Here is a 17,096-nt window from a genome sequence, read left to right on the forward strand (position 1 = left end):
GGCCATCTCTTTGATGGAGGCCTGGCTTTATGTGTGGAAAGCTAGGGGGCGGAATTTTATGGCCCTGTTGTGGCAGGGGCAGGGCTGTAAAATGCAGCGAGCTATTCAAAACGCCACTGACCTCCGTGGAATCGTCAAATCCCGCCGGCATAAAATTCCAGCCATGGTATCAAAATGATTAGCCTCAATCGATCAAGGTTTAATTAGGGGATGACCTAATAGAGGCCTGTAAGATTATGAAAGGTTTGATAGTGTAGACATTAAGAAGGTGTTTCCACTTGTGGAGGAGACAAAAATTAGAGGCCATAAATATATGATAATCACTGATAAATCCAAAGTAGAATTCAGGAAAATCTTCTTTACCCAAGAGTGGTTAGAATGGGAACTCACTACCAAAAGGTAGCTGAGGAAAATAGTAAAGATGTGTTTAAAGAGAAGCTAGATAAGCACATGAAGGGGAAAGGAATAGAAGGATTCGCTGACAGGGTGAGATGAAGTAGGGTGGAATGAGGCTCAAGTGAAGCATAAACACCAGCATAGACTAGTTAGGCCGAATGGCCTGTTCTTTGCTGGAAATTCATTCCAATCTATATTCTGGGATCTTATTCATAATCCTGTTGATAAAAGTTAAATGATAAACATTACAAAGATGCAACCGTTAAAAGGAAAGATATGCATTTATATAGCAAATCTTGAAACCTCTGAACATCCCAAGATGTGTTACAGCCAACACAGTACTTTTGAAGTGTAGTCATTGTTGTAATGTTGGCAACACTGCAGTCAATTTGCACACAGCAAACTCCCACAAACTGCAATGAGTTAATGATAAAATATTCTGGTTAGTGGTGTTGACTTAGGGGTAACTATTGGGTAGGACGCCCAGGAGAACATCTTCAGACTAGTGCCATAAGCTCTATCATGTCTACAAAGTCTCGATTTGAAGTTTCAGCCTAAATACGTCACCTCCGATGGTGCAAAGTTCCCCTCTGTACTACACTGGAGTACCAGCCTGAAAAACTGGCCTGAATTTTCCCGTTGGCGATTTGGGGCAGGGCCTGCTCGCCGAGGAGAAAAATAACGCGGGATGATGTCGGGAGGAACCCCCGATGTCATCCCGGTCCCTTTAAATTTTTAGGAAGGCAGGCGAACAGCGAAGTCAGCTGTCCATCCGCCGACCTGTCAGTGGCCAATTGAGGCCATTGACAGGCTAATTAAGATAATTAAAGACCTGCCCGTCCAAGCTTAAGGCTGGCGGGCAGGCCAGGAGCCCCAGTGGGCTTCTGATAATACATGAAACCTCATCCACTGGCGGGATGAAGTTTCATGTCCGTTTTTAAAAACTTTAATACATTTTATGTGATATTTATTAACATGTCCCATCTCGTGTGGTAATTTTAAAATTTTTCTATCTTTAAAGTTTTCTGGACTGTTAGTAATCTCCCTGAGACAGCACTTTGTTTCTGGGAGCAGTGGGCTCTTTCACGTGCATGTGTGAAAGAGTGCACTTTGACAGCTGGGGATTCCCTCCCTCCCCCTCACAGGAAGCGCATAGCACTTCCTGTCAGGAAGGCCGCTGGGCGGGCCTTAATTGGCCCGCCCACTCAAAATGGCGGTGGGCCCCATTTCGGTGGCAGGGGTCAGCTGTCCACCCACCGCTGAGCCAGTGGGGCCCACACGCCCACCAAGGGCAAAATTCTACCCACTGTGCTCAAGTGTCCGTCGTGGGATTTAAACCATGGCCTGACAGTGCCACCCACTCAACCATGACTGAGGCCTGTGGATTTCATGCTTTGAACAGTGATTCCTTGACTCCAGGTCACAGCTTCTTCCCAGCTTCAGTTCTGGCCTCAGGTTGGAGGCTAGTGTCAGCATGAGGCTTAGGAACAAGTAGAATGCCACGGAGGTACCCAATAACCTGGAAAACACAATGCCAATATCTGCTTCACACTCCAAGTCCAGTTGCCTGAGTATGAAAATTGTGTTTTGCTTGAGAAAGTTTGCTTGCTTGCAGCTGATTTCTTAAATTGAATTAAGCCACAAAAGACCTCAGCAAGGCGATAGACAAGTTTATCATAACTTCTGTTATTATCTTTAGGGAGACTATTAACTTTTAAAAAGGAATTCGAACTCCAAGTTATTAATGAAAGAATCACGCCACAAGATTTCATGTTTTAAACACAAGAATTAAGCGAAGCAATTACTAAATTAACACTAGATTTTGTAAACCCTTATTCTTTAAGCCTGAAAATGTTAGCAGGTCGCTTCCTGTTCTGTTTATATTTCTACCCAAGAGTTCCTCTATACATTCCAGGATTTTGAGGATTCCTTCACTTATCCTGGGACCAAACCTTGGTGTGCCACAGCCCTCAGGAAGTCACTTAGATGCTCCTCAGCTTCCCAATCTCGTACTTAGACTTCCAGAGCTTGCTCGCTCTCTCTCTGTGTGAGGATTTCACTGTTGATCCCTTCCACCAGATTTACCAGCCAAATCTGACAATTCTGATTCCTCATGAGTTTGGACTTATCATTCCAAGCATGGGCACCACTTGCAATTCCTGCTTAGTGACTCCAATTCAAGAACGTTCCTAGTTCCTAATAGCCTCTATGCTCCTTGTTCTGGCTGTTGACAGACACACCACTGCCTTCTCCCAGCCTTCTAAGCTGACTGACTGTTTTTCTGAGAAACACACATAGATAAACCCAAAAAAAAAGACTACCTCTCTGCAATCTATCTCGATGACAATGTGGCACACCTGGGATGTCCCAGATACAGACCTGAATTAATTAAATGAAATCCCCAAACTTGTCCTTTGATATGAAATAACATGGATACTTTAAGATATTTCCCTGTTTACCCTTTGCTTTTAAACCTCTCTTTGATCTGGGACCCCATGATTAATTTACGAAGACAACTGTAGACATCTTGTCTCTACTAAGAAACACCAAGCATTTCCCCAGAACTAAAAGCTAGATTCCTACAACACAAGCACTTCTCTGCTTTTTATCCCTCTGGAACCTTAGCGCTTTGTTTTTTGATGGTCTTATTAAATGGTATTGCCATTTTGAGTGATTTGTATATCTATGGCCAGAATCTTCTGTTTGGTATTCAGGGGCGGGCCCCACATGCCGATGTGAAAAATGACGTGTGGTGATGTCGGGCATGCGTCCCGATATCACTGCGCATCATTCAGATTTTCAGTTCGGCAGGCACGCACCAAAGTCGGCTGCACGCCCGCCGAACTGTCAAAGGCCTATTAAGACCATTTATCACCTGATTGTCTGGGCTGCCCGTCCAACCTTAAGGCTTCACATTTCTCATGAAGCCTCATCCACAGGCGGGATGAGGTTTCATGAAGGGTTTATAAATTAAATAAAAAATTTTTATTACAATACGCAAAGATGTCCCAGCTCACGTCACATGAGGGGACATGTCTGAGTGATTTTTTTTTCTTTTTTGTAATGTTTGATTCTTAAAATAATCTCTGCTTAAAAGCAGTTCCGTGCCTCAGGGAGATTTATGTTCTCTTTTCACGCAGGCTGCGACTCTCCCTCCTCCCCTCGCCTACAGAGGTAGCGCTCAGCACTTCTGGGTGCGCGTCACGCTGGGCAGGCCTTAATTGGCCCGCCCAAGCAAAATGGTGGCGCACAGCCAATCGTGGGCGGCGATCGGCTCCGTACCTGCTTGCGCTCACTCCCAAACCGCCCGCCCAATGGGGAGAAAATTCTCCCCTATATCACCAGATCCTAATTCTCTTTAGTGATTTATTCTATTATCATCCAAGCACTGCATGCCAATCAGCAATTAGAATCTTCCGACTATCTTGAGCCACGCATCAAGTTTAAAGTTTTAGATGCTTATTTTCCAAGGTGTATGTGGCCTCCTTAAACTTCCAACTTTCAAAATGCTCCTAGGTCAAGCTAAGTATGTGCTGGATCAAGTGTAAAGTGTCTTCAACAGTGCCATTAACACTTGCTCATGAGAATACCCACTAGTGAAACATAAACTCCGCCACAGACTGGTTGGGCCGAAAGGCCTGTGTCTTTGCATATATCCCATTTGACAGGATATCAATGCAAAGGAAAATCAGGTGAGGGTGTCTAACACCAGTTTTCTGCCACCACTGAAAGTGCAAGTTACCCATGTCAAGTTGAATGGCTGCTATGGTAACTGGCAAAAGGCAAAGCCGGCTGGGGTGGAAGAAGTGTGGCTGTGAAATAATTGAGGCGCTAGCGATGGCCCGGTTGCTACTGGTATCCAGCAGGAAGAGGTGGGGCGTACACACGACTATTGTCAACCAGGAAAAAATGTTGGAAACGCGCAGTGGACCAGACAGCATTGTGAAGGGAGAACACAGACATGGTCATGTTTCAGAGATAGACACTGGAAGGGTTAAATCCCCTGTCCCCTCCACAGATGCAGCGAAGTGTTTTCCACGTTTTTCTGTTTTTGTTTGAGATTTACTGCAATGCAGGAGTCTGCATTTTACTTAAGGCCATTACACAGATTGAAACGGAAACCCAAATGATAGCCAAGTGGAGTGTAAGATACTGTCTGATATGCTTAAAATACCTTTTTTTTCCCTTTGTTTTAAGCCTCATCAAATGATTGGAAGCAGAAGCTCACAAAAGTTTAAATACATGGTGCAAGAACTGGCTCCTCAATTTACTTTTTCCAGTATCATCTAACCACCATAGCCTAATCAACAAGCTTTTTCCTTTGGTCAACAGTTATTGGAAAGTAGCAATCAATCTTACAACTATCTCAAGCCCTGCGTAAAGGTTAAACAATTAAAGGCAGCATCGTAGGTCACTAAAACAATTAAAAATGTTGACAAAGCATTGAGATTTATTTCTAGAGGTATGTAAGATTCAAAAGTGGTAATGCTATGCTAAAATGTATGTAAATGTAAAATGTACTCTGGTAACACGGTGCACAGTTCTGGTCTCTTTACTATAAAAGGGGCCCAGAAGCCTGGAGAAAGTGCAAAAAAAAAAGATTTACGAAGATGGTACCAGAACTAAAATACTACAGCTATCGGGAAAGGTTGAACAAATTGGGCCTTTTTAAAAAAAAGTGTAGAGGTGACCTAATAGAGGTCATTAATATTACGCAAGGATTGGACAGGATATATGTTGAGAGAATGTTTCCACCTCCAAATGTAGACGCCAAATGTAAGTACAAGACTGTCTTTAATAAATCCAACAGGGAAACGAGGATAGATTACTTTACACAGAGTGGCTGGAAGGTGGAACTCGCTACCGCAGGGAATGGTTGAAGGAAATAGCTTAGATGCTTTCAAAAGGAAAGTAGATGTGTACATGAGGGAAAGCAACAACAACTTATATTTATCTCTCATCTAATGTAATAAAATGTCCCAAAGCGCTTCACAGGAGCATTATAAAACAAAACTTGACAGCAAGCCACATCAGTAGCCATCAGGGCAGATGGCTAAAAGCTTGGCCAAAGAACTACATTTTAAGGAGCATCTTTAAAAGAGGTCATGAGGCAGGAAGATTTAGGAAGGGGATTGCAGAGCTTGGGGCTCAGGCAGCTGGAGGATGGTCGCCAATGGTGGGATGATTAAAACCAGGGCTGCTCTGTGGGACTGGGAGAGATTACAGAGATAGGGAGGGGTGAGGCCATAGAGGGATTTGAAAATAGGGATGAGATTATTAAAATCACCACGTTGCTTGAGCAGGACCCAGTGCAGATCAGCATGCACAGGGGTAATAGTTGAACAGGACTTGGCATGAGGCAGGACACAAACAGCAGAGCTTTGGATGGCCTCAAGTTTATAGAGGGTAGAATGTGGAAGACCAGCCAGGAGTGTATTGGAATAGTCAATTCTAGGGATGAAGAGGCACGACTGAGAGATTCTGCAGCAGATGAGTTACATAGAATTATAGAAAATAGGAGGAGTAGGTCATTCAGCCCTTCCAGTCAGCTCCGCCATTCAATATGATCCTCCATCCCAATGCCATACTCCCATTCTCTACCCATACCCCTTGATACCTTTAGAATCCAAAAATCTATCTATTTCCTTCTTTAATATATTCAGTGACTTGGCCTCTATAGCCCTCTGTGGTAGAGAATTCCACAGGTTCACTACCCTCTAAGTGGAGAAGTTTCTCCTCAACTCAGTCCTGAGATTGTGACTCCTTGTTCTATACCCTCCAGCCAAAGGAAACATCATCACTACATTCTCTCAGAACTTAATATGAGATCCCCTTTCATTTTTCTAAACTCCAGTGAATACAGGACTAGTTGACCCAATCTCTCCTCATACGACAATCCTGCCATCCCAGGAATCAGTCTGGTGAACCATTGCTACACTCCTCTATGGCAAATATATCCTTTCCTAGGTAAGGAGTCCAAAACTACACACAATACTCCAGGTGTGGTCTCACCAAGACCCTGTACAGCTGTACTAAGACATCTTTGCTCCTGTACTCAAATCCTCTTGCAATGAAGGCCAACGTACAATTTGCCTTCCTAACTGCTTGCTGCACCTGCAGGCTTGCTTCCAGTGACTGGTGGACAAAGGCACCCAGGTCCCTTTGTACATCAGCATTTCCCAATCTATCACCATTTAAATAATACTCTGCCTGTTACTCGCAATAAGTGCTTGTCGTGGAAGAATGAGTCCAAAGCTAGTCTTTTACCTCGAGTAGGTTTATTCTCAAGGCAGCTCTTCAGTATAGCAGACTCTCCCAGTCCCTTCCACCCTGGTGTGTTACAGCTGTACCCATTAATAATTTTTATTCCTAACTTGTTCAACAGTTTATCAAAACATCAATTACAATCTTTACACAGATATCCATACGTGTTTAATTTTTATTCCTAACCTGTTCAACGGTTTATCAAAATATCAGTTTGTAGGTGAACTAATGCCCTGTTTTAACAAGCAGTTGTCTTAATGATTTATTTGCTATACAATGCAATTGCCAGTCAATAAGAAGATTTTTTTTTAATGGCAAAAGATAATTTTTATTATTTTTTGTTAAAGGTACTAAAAGGCGAGCGAACATATAATCCACTATTACAGATTCTAGTACATGTTTGATGGGGCAGAAATTCTATCTGCTATCAGGACATGTCCATGAGTTGGCTGCTTCTCTGCAATCAGAATCATTTCTATTTTCGAATGGGTTTCCTGGGTCTATGCATATCCTCATGGTCAGTGACTCAAAAGCATCATGGCCTATGCAATCAGTGTATCTCCTTAACCCATGAGATTAACGAATTGAGAAATAAACAGTGGAATTACTGTTTGACAAGGTCAGGATTGAAGCTGCCTGCCAAGGTTCTGCACAGTGTTCAACTCCATTTGCAATAATGAAGCAGTCCATGCCTTTGCAGACGACTCCAGCGACTTGGACACGACAGAAAAAAAACCCATAAAATGCTTCAAACGCTCATCAGGTCAGATAGTCTCTGTCTGTTCACGTTTCAGATGGCCGACCATTCAGCAGGACTGGGCATGCTGTTTCAGGAGTACACAAGAGCAGGTACGCTGTCACCAAGTGCCATGACTTAAGTTTGTTAATTGGACCGTGACAATTTAATTACTGATATATTGACACTGCCATTGTGTTTTTCCTACCCAAGTGGACAACTTCACACTTATCCACATTATACTGCATCTGCCATGTATATGCCCACTCACTCAACCTGTTTAAATCGCCTTGAAGCCACTTTACATCCTCCTCACCACTCACATTCCCACCTAGTTTTGTGTCATCAGCAACTTGGAAGTATTACATTTGTTCCATCATCCAAATTGATATATATTGTGAATAGCTGGGGCCCTGTAGTACCTCACTAGTCACTGCCTGCCACTCCGAAAAAGTCCCATTTATTCCTACACCTGTCTGTTAACCAATTCTCATTCCATGCCAATATAGTACCTCCAACCCCAAATGCTTTAATTTTGCACACTAACCTCTTATGTGGGACTTTATCAAGCGTGTTCTCAAAATTCAAAAGCTTTCTGAAAATTAAACGGAGGTGGATAAGGGTGTGGGGGGGGAGGGGTGGTGGTGGTGGTGATGGGGGGAGTCAGACGATGTCGGAAGTTTATCTTGAAGTGAAATATGACACCAAGGTTGGGTGCAGCCTGGGTCAGTCTGAGCCAGTTGCTGGGGGGTTTGGGGGAGGAACGGAGCCGGTAGCTTGGGAACAGAGTTTGGAGCAGGCACCAAAGGCAATGGCTTCAGCCTTCCTAATGTCTAACCGGCAGAAATTTCTGCTCATCCGGGACTGCGGCCAGGATTTTCCGGCCCTGTCATGGCCGAACTGGGCACAGGAGATTCGGCGGCCTAGCCAAAAGTCCATTGACTTTCCGGCGGCCGGCAGGGCCGGAAAATCCCGCCCTGGGCGTCAAATAAGCAGTGGCAGTGCCAGTGGTCCAAAGGCCGCATGCAGCTCCTCAAACTGCAGTTTAGACACAGGGAACAAACAATAGCTAAAAGACGGAATAAGGTCACCATTTAAGCGATGGATATGTCCCAGAAGGGGTGGGTAAAACTGAGTAGATAGCAGCCCATCTGACCTCACCAAAAGGGTTAAATTCAAGCTTCTAAACCACAAGGATTGAATTGGCTGACGCCCAGGTCGATAGTTGATTTCCTTCTTTCTCCTCGCTACAAGTTTAATGATCGAAATGTGACTTGACTTTCAGTTAGCTTTTAATCTCTCCAACTTTCTTCCCTCCTCTCACAAGCATCTTGAGAAGTGCTCCCTGGTATCAATATTTATTGGACAATGTTTATCTCTCAGCCAACACCTCTAAAAACAGATTATTTGGTATTATCACATTCTGAGAGCTTGCTGTGCGCAAATTGGCTGCTGCATTTCCTACATTACAACAGTAGCTACACTTCAAAAGTACTTAATTGGCTGTAGATTCCTTTGGGATGTCCTGCAGTTGTGAAAGGCGCTATATAAATTCAAGGCTAGTTTCTTCCCTTTGTTCTAAATGCAAGCTGTCATTTCTGTTGTTCATCCTTATGGCTTCAGCTGGACTGAATGCTAAGTGTCAGAGGTGAAAGGTCAGTGTCTAACCCCCCCAGTGTCTCAGTTGAATCTGTAGGAATTTCTGACTTGCGATGAATGGGGCAACTAAATCTGGAACTGAAGGCTTACGCAGAGTCCTGTGAACCTTGGCTTACCTTAAAGGCGTATTGCTTTATGGTTTGGATGACGTCTTTGAAGAGGATTTTTGAGGTTAGGGTGTAGCCGTGATAAATGACTGGCTCCCCATCACGCCCGTCCCAGCAGTCCAATTCCACACAGCGGCAGCCTTTATTCAAGGCACTATGAGGCAAGATACCATAGCTCAGCTTACTATAGCATCACACAACATATGAAGAAGGCCATTCGACACATCATGCTAGTAAAACAGCTCTGTAAAACAGCAATCTAATTTGTCCCATTCAACCGCTCTTTCATGGTCCCGCAATTTTTTTTTACCCCCTGCTAGTATATATCAAATTCTCTTTTAAAAGGTATCATTGGATCTGCTTCCACCTCTCTTTCAGGCAGTGCACTGCAGATCACAACACATGCTGTGTAAAAAAAAACTCGCCTAATTTCCCATCTGGTTCTTTTGTCAATTATCTTAAACCTGTGTTTATTGAGCTTTCTCTCAATGGAAAGTTGCCCTTTATTTACCCCAACAAAAAAAAACTTCTCAGAAAGTTGAACTCCTCTCTTATTTTCTGTTAACTTTCCCTACTCTAAGAAGAACAACCCATTTTCTCCAGTCTTTCCATGTAAATGGAGTCTCATTCTTGCTAATATTCCTGTAAATCCCCTCTGTACCCCTTCCAAGACCTTGATATCCCTCTTCGAGAGAGGAGCCCAAAACAGAACACAATACTTCAGCTGGGGCCTAACCAGGGACTTTCAGCATAGCTTTCTTGCTTTTGGACCGTATTCTGTCACCTGAGGGAAGAGGTGGGGGGAGCATAACACGGTGAAACAGAAAAGGTTGCAATCAGCAGTTTGTCACATTGCCTTCAAATGCGCATCTTGGCTGCAGGGGAACATGGCCGGGGGAGGGGAGAGGTGGGTGGTGGGGATGTTGCGAGGGAGGCACTATTCTGACTTCATGCTTCTGACAGTGAATATCGCCCATTAGGTGCAGATGTCGGATATCGGAGTAGGCACAGCACCTCGTTTTCAGACCAAAACAGTATAGCAATTTGGTACAGCATGTGTCTGAAAAGCTGATAGCGCCCCTGTCTCAACTTTCTCCTCAAACTGTGGGAGAGAAAATAACCCCTCCCCCCATGAACACATAAATGGGAGATGTGGCTAATCAAAGCAATCAATCTCTTTCTAAATTGATGAATAGAGAGAGACATGTTGCCAAAGCTTCTCATCTTGTACTCACTGGGACAAATGCAAGAATATCAAATTTCAAACAATAACAACAATTTATACTACATGAAAAAAGAGTGCTGGTTGGTTGAAGCGTTGCCATGGAGTACACAACAGGGAACAATGGGCTCCCCAAGCTCCCAGGTAATTTAAAGAAGGTGCAAGGCTCGAACACATTCCTTTTGTTTGCACAGAATGGGTCCCTATGCATGAATGTATGTCGCTTGAACCAGAGGTCGGAACAACAACTTGCATTATATATCGTCTTTAATGAAGTTAACTGTTCCACAGTCTTCACGGGGGACAATATTTGACAAAGCACTACGTGATGCAGCACATGGAGATGTCACTACTATTTCCTCACTTTCCCTCTGGCGACAGGATGCGCTATGCTCACGTGGGGAAGCCAGGCACCAATGGCTACTTGTATGGGTGCTGATTAACTTACTGATGGGGGTGGGTGAGTCACCCTCTGCTCTGGTTGCTGTGATCCTTTCAGCAGGACCTCTGACAGCATGGGGGCACACTGGGGCAAGTGCAGCAACCAGAAGAACATGGACATAGGGAGGGGTGTTGAACAGGGTGTGACTGGGAGTGGCAGACCAATCTCCCAGGGCAGGATTTGCTGGTGTTGTTAACCATTGGAATAGAGGGCTTACACCAACGCTGAATATTTCAAAATTTAAGTATCTTGAGCTGTCCCCCAAAAGTCTACGGGATCTGGAGGTGTTGTTAACAGAGTAAGTGAGGGCAGACATTGGGAAAAGGCTAGAGGTAGATCTCCACCACACTTCCTGCCCATTAGGCACTATGCTCCTTCAACACGGCGCCCAAGACCCCATTCTCCAACTTCCACCTGAAGTGCCAAATATTTCAAGTCCTCAGTGAGCCCCTTTTGTATCTTGGGAGCCCCCTCAATTCCTTCTCTCCACTGCCCTCCTGGGGCCCAGGGATAGTGCAGCTTAATTCTGACACCTGGCCCTCTTTCGGGATTGAAAACGTTGGAGACCAGCGGAAGGCTGGTGGCCAGCTTCTGAAAAACTGGAATAGCTCCGAGAAGGTGCTAACTCAGTTTATGTAACTGAAGTGATGGGTATATGCTACATTCTGTCACTTATGCTGCAAAGAAAGATAATGTGTGGAAAAGCCTGAGGGGGAATCTCTGACGTTGGAGCAGCACAAATTGCTGCTGCAATTCTAAAGGTGCACAGAGCTGACTCCAGTGGGGGAAACTTTAATCTTCATGTAAACACAGTAACACAGTCCAATTCAGCTACATTCAGCTTCTACTGCTACCTGAGTCTTACTTCAGTGTTCGGTAAAATTCAGACCCTGTCTTTTGAATTTGTTCTTGGGATGCAGGAATTGCTGGCTAGGTCAGCATTTATTGCCCATCCCTAACTGCCCTTGAGAAGGTGGTGGTGAGCCACCTTTTTGAACCTCTGCAGTCCATGTTGGAGACCCACAGTGCTGTTAGGAAGGAAATTCCAGGATTTTGACCCAGCTACAGGGAAGCAACGGCAATATAGTTCCAAGTCAGGGACTATATGGGTGATTTGAGGGGCAAATAATTGACAAATGAAGTTCAACACACATAAATGTGAACTAGTACATTTTGGTAGGAAGATTAAGGAAGTCAGTTATTAATTGGAAAGTGCAAGTCTAAGTGAGGTAAAGGAACAAAGGGATCTTGGAGTACAAAGACATCAAACTCAATATCGAACCAGAGGTTGCCGAAGTCTTAAATAAAAGCAAACCAAGCACTAGGGTTTATATGTAGAGGGAGATAATTGGAAAATAGGGAAGAAATACTAAATCTGTAACAAACCTTAGTTAGACCATGCTCAGAGTACTGCATGCAGTCTGGTCACCATATTATATAAAGGGTATAGAGGCACTGGAGAGGAGATTTACAAGGATAATACCTTAAATGGTATCAGGGAAGGATTGACAGGCTGGGTGTCTTTTCTCTTGAGGGGTGACCTAATAGAGGTACTTATATTCTGAAAGGTTTAGTGGGTAAGAGCATAACTAGAGGTCATCAGTATAAGAGAGTCACCAAGAAATCCAATAGGGAATTCAGGAGAAATTTCTTCACCCAGAGTGGGGAGAATGTGAAATTTGCTACCAAAGGGAGTGATCGAAGCAAATATTGCAGACACATTTAAGGAGTGGCTAGACAAGCATTTGAGGCAGAAGGAAATAGATGGTTTCGATGGTAAATTTAGGCCATAAAAAGATGGGAGAAGTGCAGCATAAACACCAGCTTGGCCTGTTTGGGCCAATGGCCTGTTTCTGTGCCCTATATCCTATGTAATTCTATGTAAAGCACTTTGGTATGTCACAGAATTTTAACCTTAACAAAAAAAGGAAACATTCGAACATATGAGTTAGGAGCAGGACTAGGCCACTTGGCCCCTCTAGCCTGCTCTGCCATTCAATAACATCATGGCTGATCTGATCATAACCTCAATCCCACATTCCCACCCACACCACTAATCTTTCACCCCCTTGTTTATCAAGAATGTATCCAGTTCTGCCTTAAAAATATTCAACGACTCTATTTCCATTGCCTTTTGAGGAAGAGAGTTCCAAAGACTCACGTCCTTCAGAAAAGAATTTCTCCCCATCTCTGTCTTAAATGAGCAACCCCTTATCTTTAAACAGTGACCCCTAGTTCTGGATTCTCCCACGAGAGGAAACATCCTCTCCACGTTCACCCTGTCAAGACCCTTCAGGATCTTCCATGTTTCGATCAAGTCACCTCTTACTCTGCTAAACTCCAGTGGATACAAGCCCAACCTGTCCAACCTTGCCTCATAAGCCAACCCACCCATTCCTGGTATTAGTCGAGTAAACCTTCTCTGAACGGCTTCTAACACATTTACATCCTTCCTTAAATAAGAAGACCAATATTGTACACAGTACTTCAGATGTGGTCTCACCAGTGCCCTGTACAACTGAAGCATAACCTCCCTGCTTTTGTAATCAATTCCTTTGGCAATAAACATTAACATTCTATTAGCTTTCCTAAATACTTGTACTACCTGCATACTACTCTTTTGTGATTCGTGCACTGTGACACCCAGATCCTTCTGAATCTCAGAGTTCTGTAATATGTTTCTTTTTTAATCTTCCTACCAAACTGGACAATTTCACATTTGCCCACATTATAATACATTTGTCAGATCTTTGCCCACTCACTTAACTTATCTATGCCACTTTGTAACCTCCTTACATCCTCTTGTGTTGGTGCAGACTTGATGGGCCAAAGGGCCTCTTCTGCACTGTGATTCTGTGATTCTTCACAACTGAATTTCCTACCCTGTGTGTCGTCAGCAAATTTAGCAACCATGCTAACTGTCCCTTCATCCAAGTCATTTATATAAATTGTAAAAAGTTGAGGCCCCAGCACTGATCCTTGTGCACATTACTTGTTACATCCCATCAGCCAGAAAAAGACCTATTTATGGCTACTCTCTGCTTCCTGTTAGGCAATCTTCTATCCTTGCCAATATGTTACCCCCTACACCATGAGCTTTTATTTTCCGCAATAACCTTTGACGTGGCACCTTCTCAAATGCCTTCTGGAAATCTAAGTACAGTACATCCACCGGTTCCCCTCTATCCAGAGCACATGTGACTCCTTCAAAGAACTATAATAAATTGGTTAAGCCTGTTTTCCCTTTCACTAAGCCGTGTTGATTCTGCCTGTTAACCCTGAACCTTTCTAAGTGCCCTGCTACAACATCTTTAACAACAGCTTCTAACATTTTCCGTATAACAGATGTTAAGCTAACTGGCCTGTAGTTTCCTGTTTCCCCACCCTTTTTGAATAAAGGAGTTACATCAGCGATTTTCCAATTTAATGGGACCTTCCCCGAATCCTGGGAACTTTGGAAAATTAAAACCAATGCATCAACTATCTCACCAGCCGCTTCTTTTAAGGCCATGGGATGAAGTTCGTCAGGACCTGGAGATATGTCAGCCCGCAGCTCCAACAGTTTGCAACACAACCAACCAGACCAACCTGGTCATTAAATTTACCTCAGCCATTACCATCTTTCTACTAATCCTCCTCCACCTCTCCATCTCCAATAACAAAGACCCTCTACCACATCCAGAGCCTTTTTGAAGAGGCATTGCACACCCTCCTCCAATTTCAAGCTATTTTTTTGCAGCAGGCTTCAGTACCTGATGTAGGCCTCAATGCTGCTGGGTCCTTCAAGCTGGTCCTTTGTCAAGTAGGTGTTGTGGGAGGATGAAATGTAATATTGATTGAGCGGTTTAGTCATATTCTGATAAATCTTCTTGTGGTCCTGGTTGAAAATGTCGCCGGCTGGTGACATCAGGTAGCACATAAAACCATCCTTGGTCATGAGGGATTCAAACTTTGCTGATGACAAAACAAATGAGTTGTTACTATCATCTGAACATATTCTGCATCAGACTTGTAAAAAGGTTAGAAAGTAGAGTTGCCAATTTGCCAGGCCTGGCTTGGAGTTTCACGGATTTGAAAACTAATCTCCCGAGCAACAACAGGAGAATAAAAAAATATAATCACAGGGGCATGAAAAAAAGTGTGTTTATTCCATTTTCTTTGAGCACTTTCTGTTCATTAGTTATGAAATCATTTATAGATGGGAAGAAGGCTGTTTGACTGATAGTCAGGAATCGGCCAACCAGGTAATGAAGGGTCTCTCTGCTTTCCAATTGGCTATGGGAAGGTTTGGGATTGATGCCTTTAGTTGGACAGCCAATGACGTGAGCATCAGGGCGGTTAAAAGCATGTGATGAAACCTCCAGAAATGCATTTTTGCAAAGTTGGTAACCCTACTTCAAAGTGAGAGCCACCTTACCTTCCTCATTCAGTTCGTACTTTTGAATGAGCTGTACAGCGTATTCCTGGTTCACATTTTCCCTCTGCTCCTTCCGTAGGAACTCGGCCAGCTTCTCCACAGTCATGACGTGATGCTTGTCGCTGTAGGCGTCGAAGATGGTGGTGATCTCTTCACGCTCTGTCACCAGTTTGTAAAACTCTTCGATCTCTTTGCCATGAATGGTGCCATCTTTCGACTTGTCACATTTCTGTGGAATGCAAAGGAGACCTCGGTCTAAGGTCAATGAGGTGAAAGAAAGAAAACAGCAACTAGAAAATTACAGATAGCAGCCGTTCAGCCCATCGAGCCTGCACCAGCTCTTTTCGAAGGCAATCCAGTTAGTCCCACTCTCCTGCTCTTTCCCCATATCCCAGTTTAATTTATCCAACTGTATTTATCCAACTCCCTTCCGATTACTATTGAATCTCTATCCGCCACCCTATCAGGCAGTACTTTCCAAATCCTATCCACTCATTGTTAGAAGGGGTGCTACACAGATGAATTTCTCCATCCCATCAGTCTCAATTTACAACCCGTATAGATTAAAATGGAGAGGTGTGGAAGAAATATTAGTGCCTTACCAGGGTTCACTAGTGGAAAACATGCCTTGACAGAAATGGAGTTGGTTGCGATGCACATGAGGAATAGCTGACATTCGCCTTTAAGCTCATGTGAGGAATATGATTAGTTAAAACACCAGGGGAAGCTGGTGTTATAGCCACACCCTAGAGAGAGCCAGTGCCCCCATACCCCAAGGGAAGAAACTAGAGAAAGGAGTTGCTTTCAATACCGTACCGTGAACAGATCCCTCGCATACAAATCATCCACCTCAATGTTCATCATGTGCAGAAATTGTTTCACTTCATCCAGATTCATTTTATTGTCCTTGTTAATGTCTGCCTTTTGGAGATAAATCTGGAACCATCTGGAGGGTTGATTCAAGGAAACAACTCAAACAATCAGGGCACCAAGGCTGTATAAACTCCCCCCACACCCGCCTCCCCCAACTCCAAACTAAAATACTTGAGCTTTAAACTCATTATTATCTATTACAACCCCTTATTAGTGGTACTGTCCTCTCATTAACTACTGGCCCCTCATTAGCTACCGATCCCTTGTTAATGGAACTGGCCCCTCGTTAACTAATAGCCTCTTGTTAATTGTACCAACTCTTTGTTAACTCCTTGTTAATGGTACTGACCAATCATTAACTATTAGCTCCTCATTAATGGGATTGGCCCCTCATTAAATACTAGCCTCTTGTTAATGATATTAGCCCCTTGTTAGCTACCAGTCCTTTGTTAACCACCAGCCTCCTGTTAATGGTAACGGCCCCACCTCATTAGGCCCCTTGTTACTAGTTCCTTTTTAATGGTACCAGGCTCCACGTACTATGAGTCCTTTGTTAATATTACCAGTTGTTTATTAATATTACCAGTTCCTTAGCCATTCTTACCAGACCCTCATTAATACTACAAAATCCTCATTCATATTACTAATTAGTTAGCACCAGCTCATTAAGTACTACCAACTGATCATTAGCTGCTATTGACTGACTAACCGATGGAAGAAGGATCAATGGAGTTTGGTTATGGCAAAAGATTGAATCAAACTGAAATCAGTTTTTAGATGATTACAGGTCCAGTTTGATGCATATTCTTTGGAATAACCAATAGTGTACAAGTGAGAAAACAAAGAACAAAGAAAATTACAGCACAGGAACAGGCCCTTCGGCCCTCCAAGCCTGCACTGATCATATTGCCTGTCAAACTAAAACATTTTGCACTTCCGGGGTCCGTATCCCTCTATTCCCATCCTATTCATGTATTTGT

At 43.6% G+C, this 17,096-nt stretch overlaps 1 protein-coding gene across 2 annotated transcripts in view; it reads right to left on the reverse strand.

The window, feature by feature from the left end:
• The window catches only part of plcd1a (phospholipase C, delta 1a), a 121,188-nt gene that overhangs the window by 14,603 nt on the left and 89,489 nt on the right, over window positions 1–17,096 (reverse strand). For both annotated transcript variants that reach the window (XM_041184925.1, XM_041184924.1), the window contains exons 4-7: window positions 16,060–16,189; window positions 15,244–15,472; window positions 14,579–14,780; window positions 9,172–9,316 (exon numbers count right to left, since the gene is read on the reverse strand). In XM_041184925.1, the coding sequence (XP_041040859.1) occupies window positions 9,172–9,316; window positions 14,579–14,780; window positions 15,244–15,472; window positions 16,060–16,189 (706 nt within the window). The remainder of the gene's footprint in view (window positions 1–9,171; window positions 9,317–14,578; window positions 14,781–15,243; window positions 15,473–16,059; window positions 16,190–17,096) is intronic.

The sequence above is a fragment of the Carcharodon carcharias genome, chromosome 3 (assembly GCF_017639515.1).
Source record: "Carcharodon carcharias isolate sCarCar2 chromosome 3, sCarCar2.pri, whole genome shotgun sequence".
NCBI lineage: Eukaryota > Metazoa > Chordata > Chondrichthyes > Lamniformes > Lamnidae > Carcharodon > Carcharodon carcharias.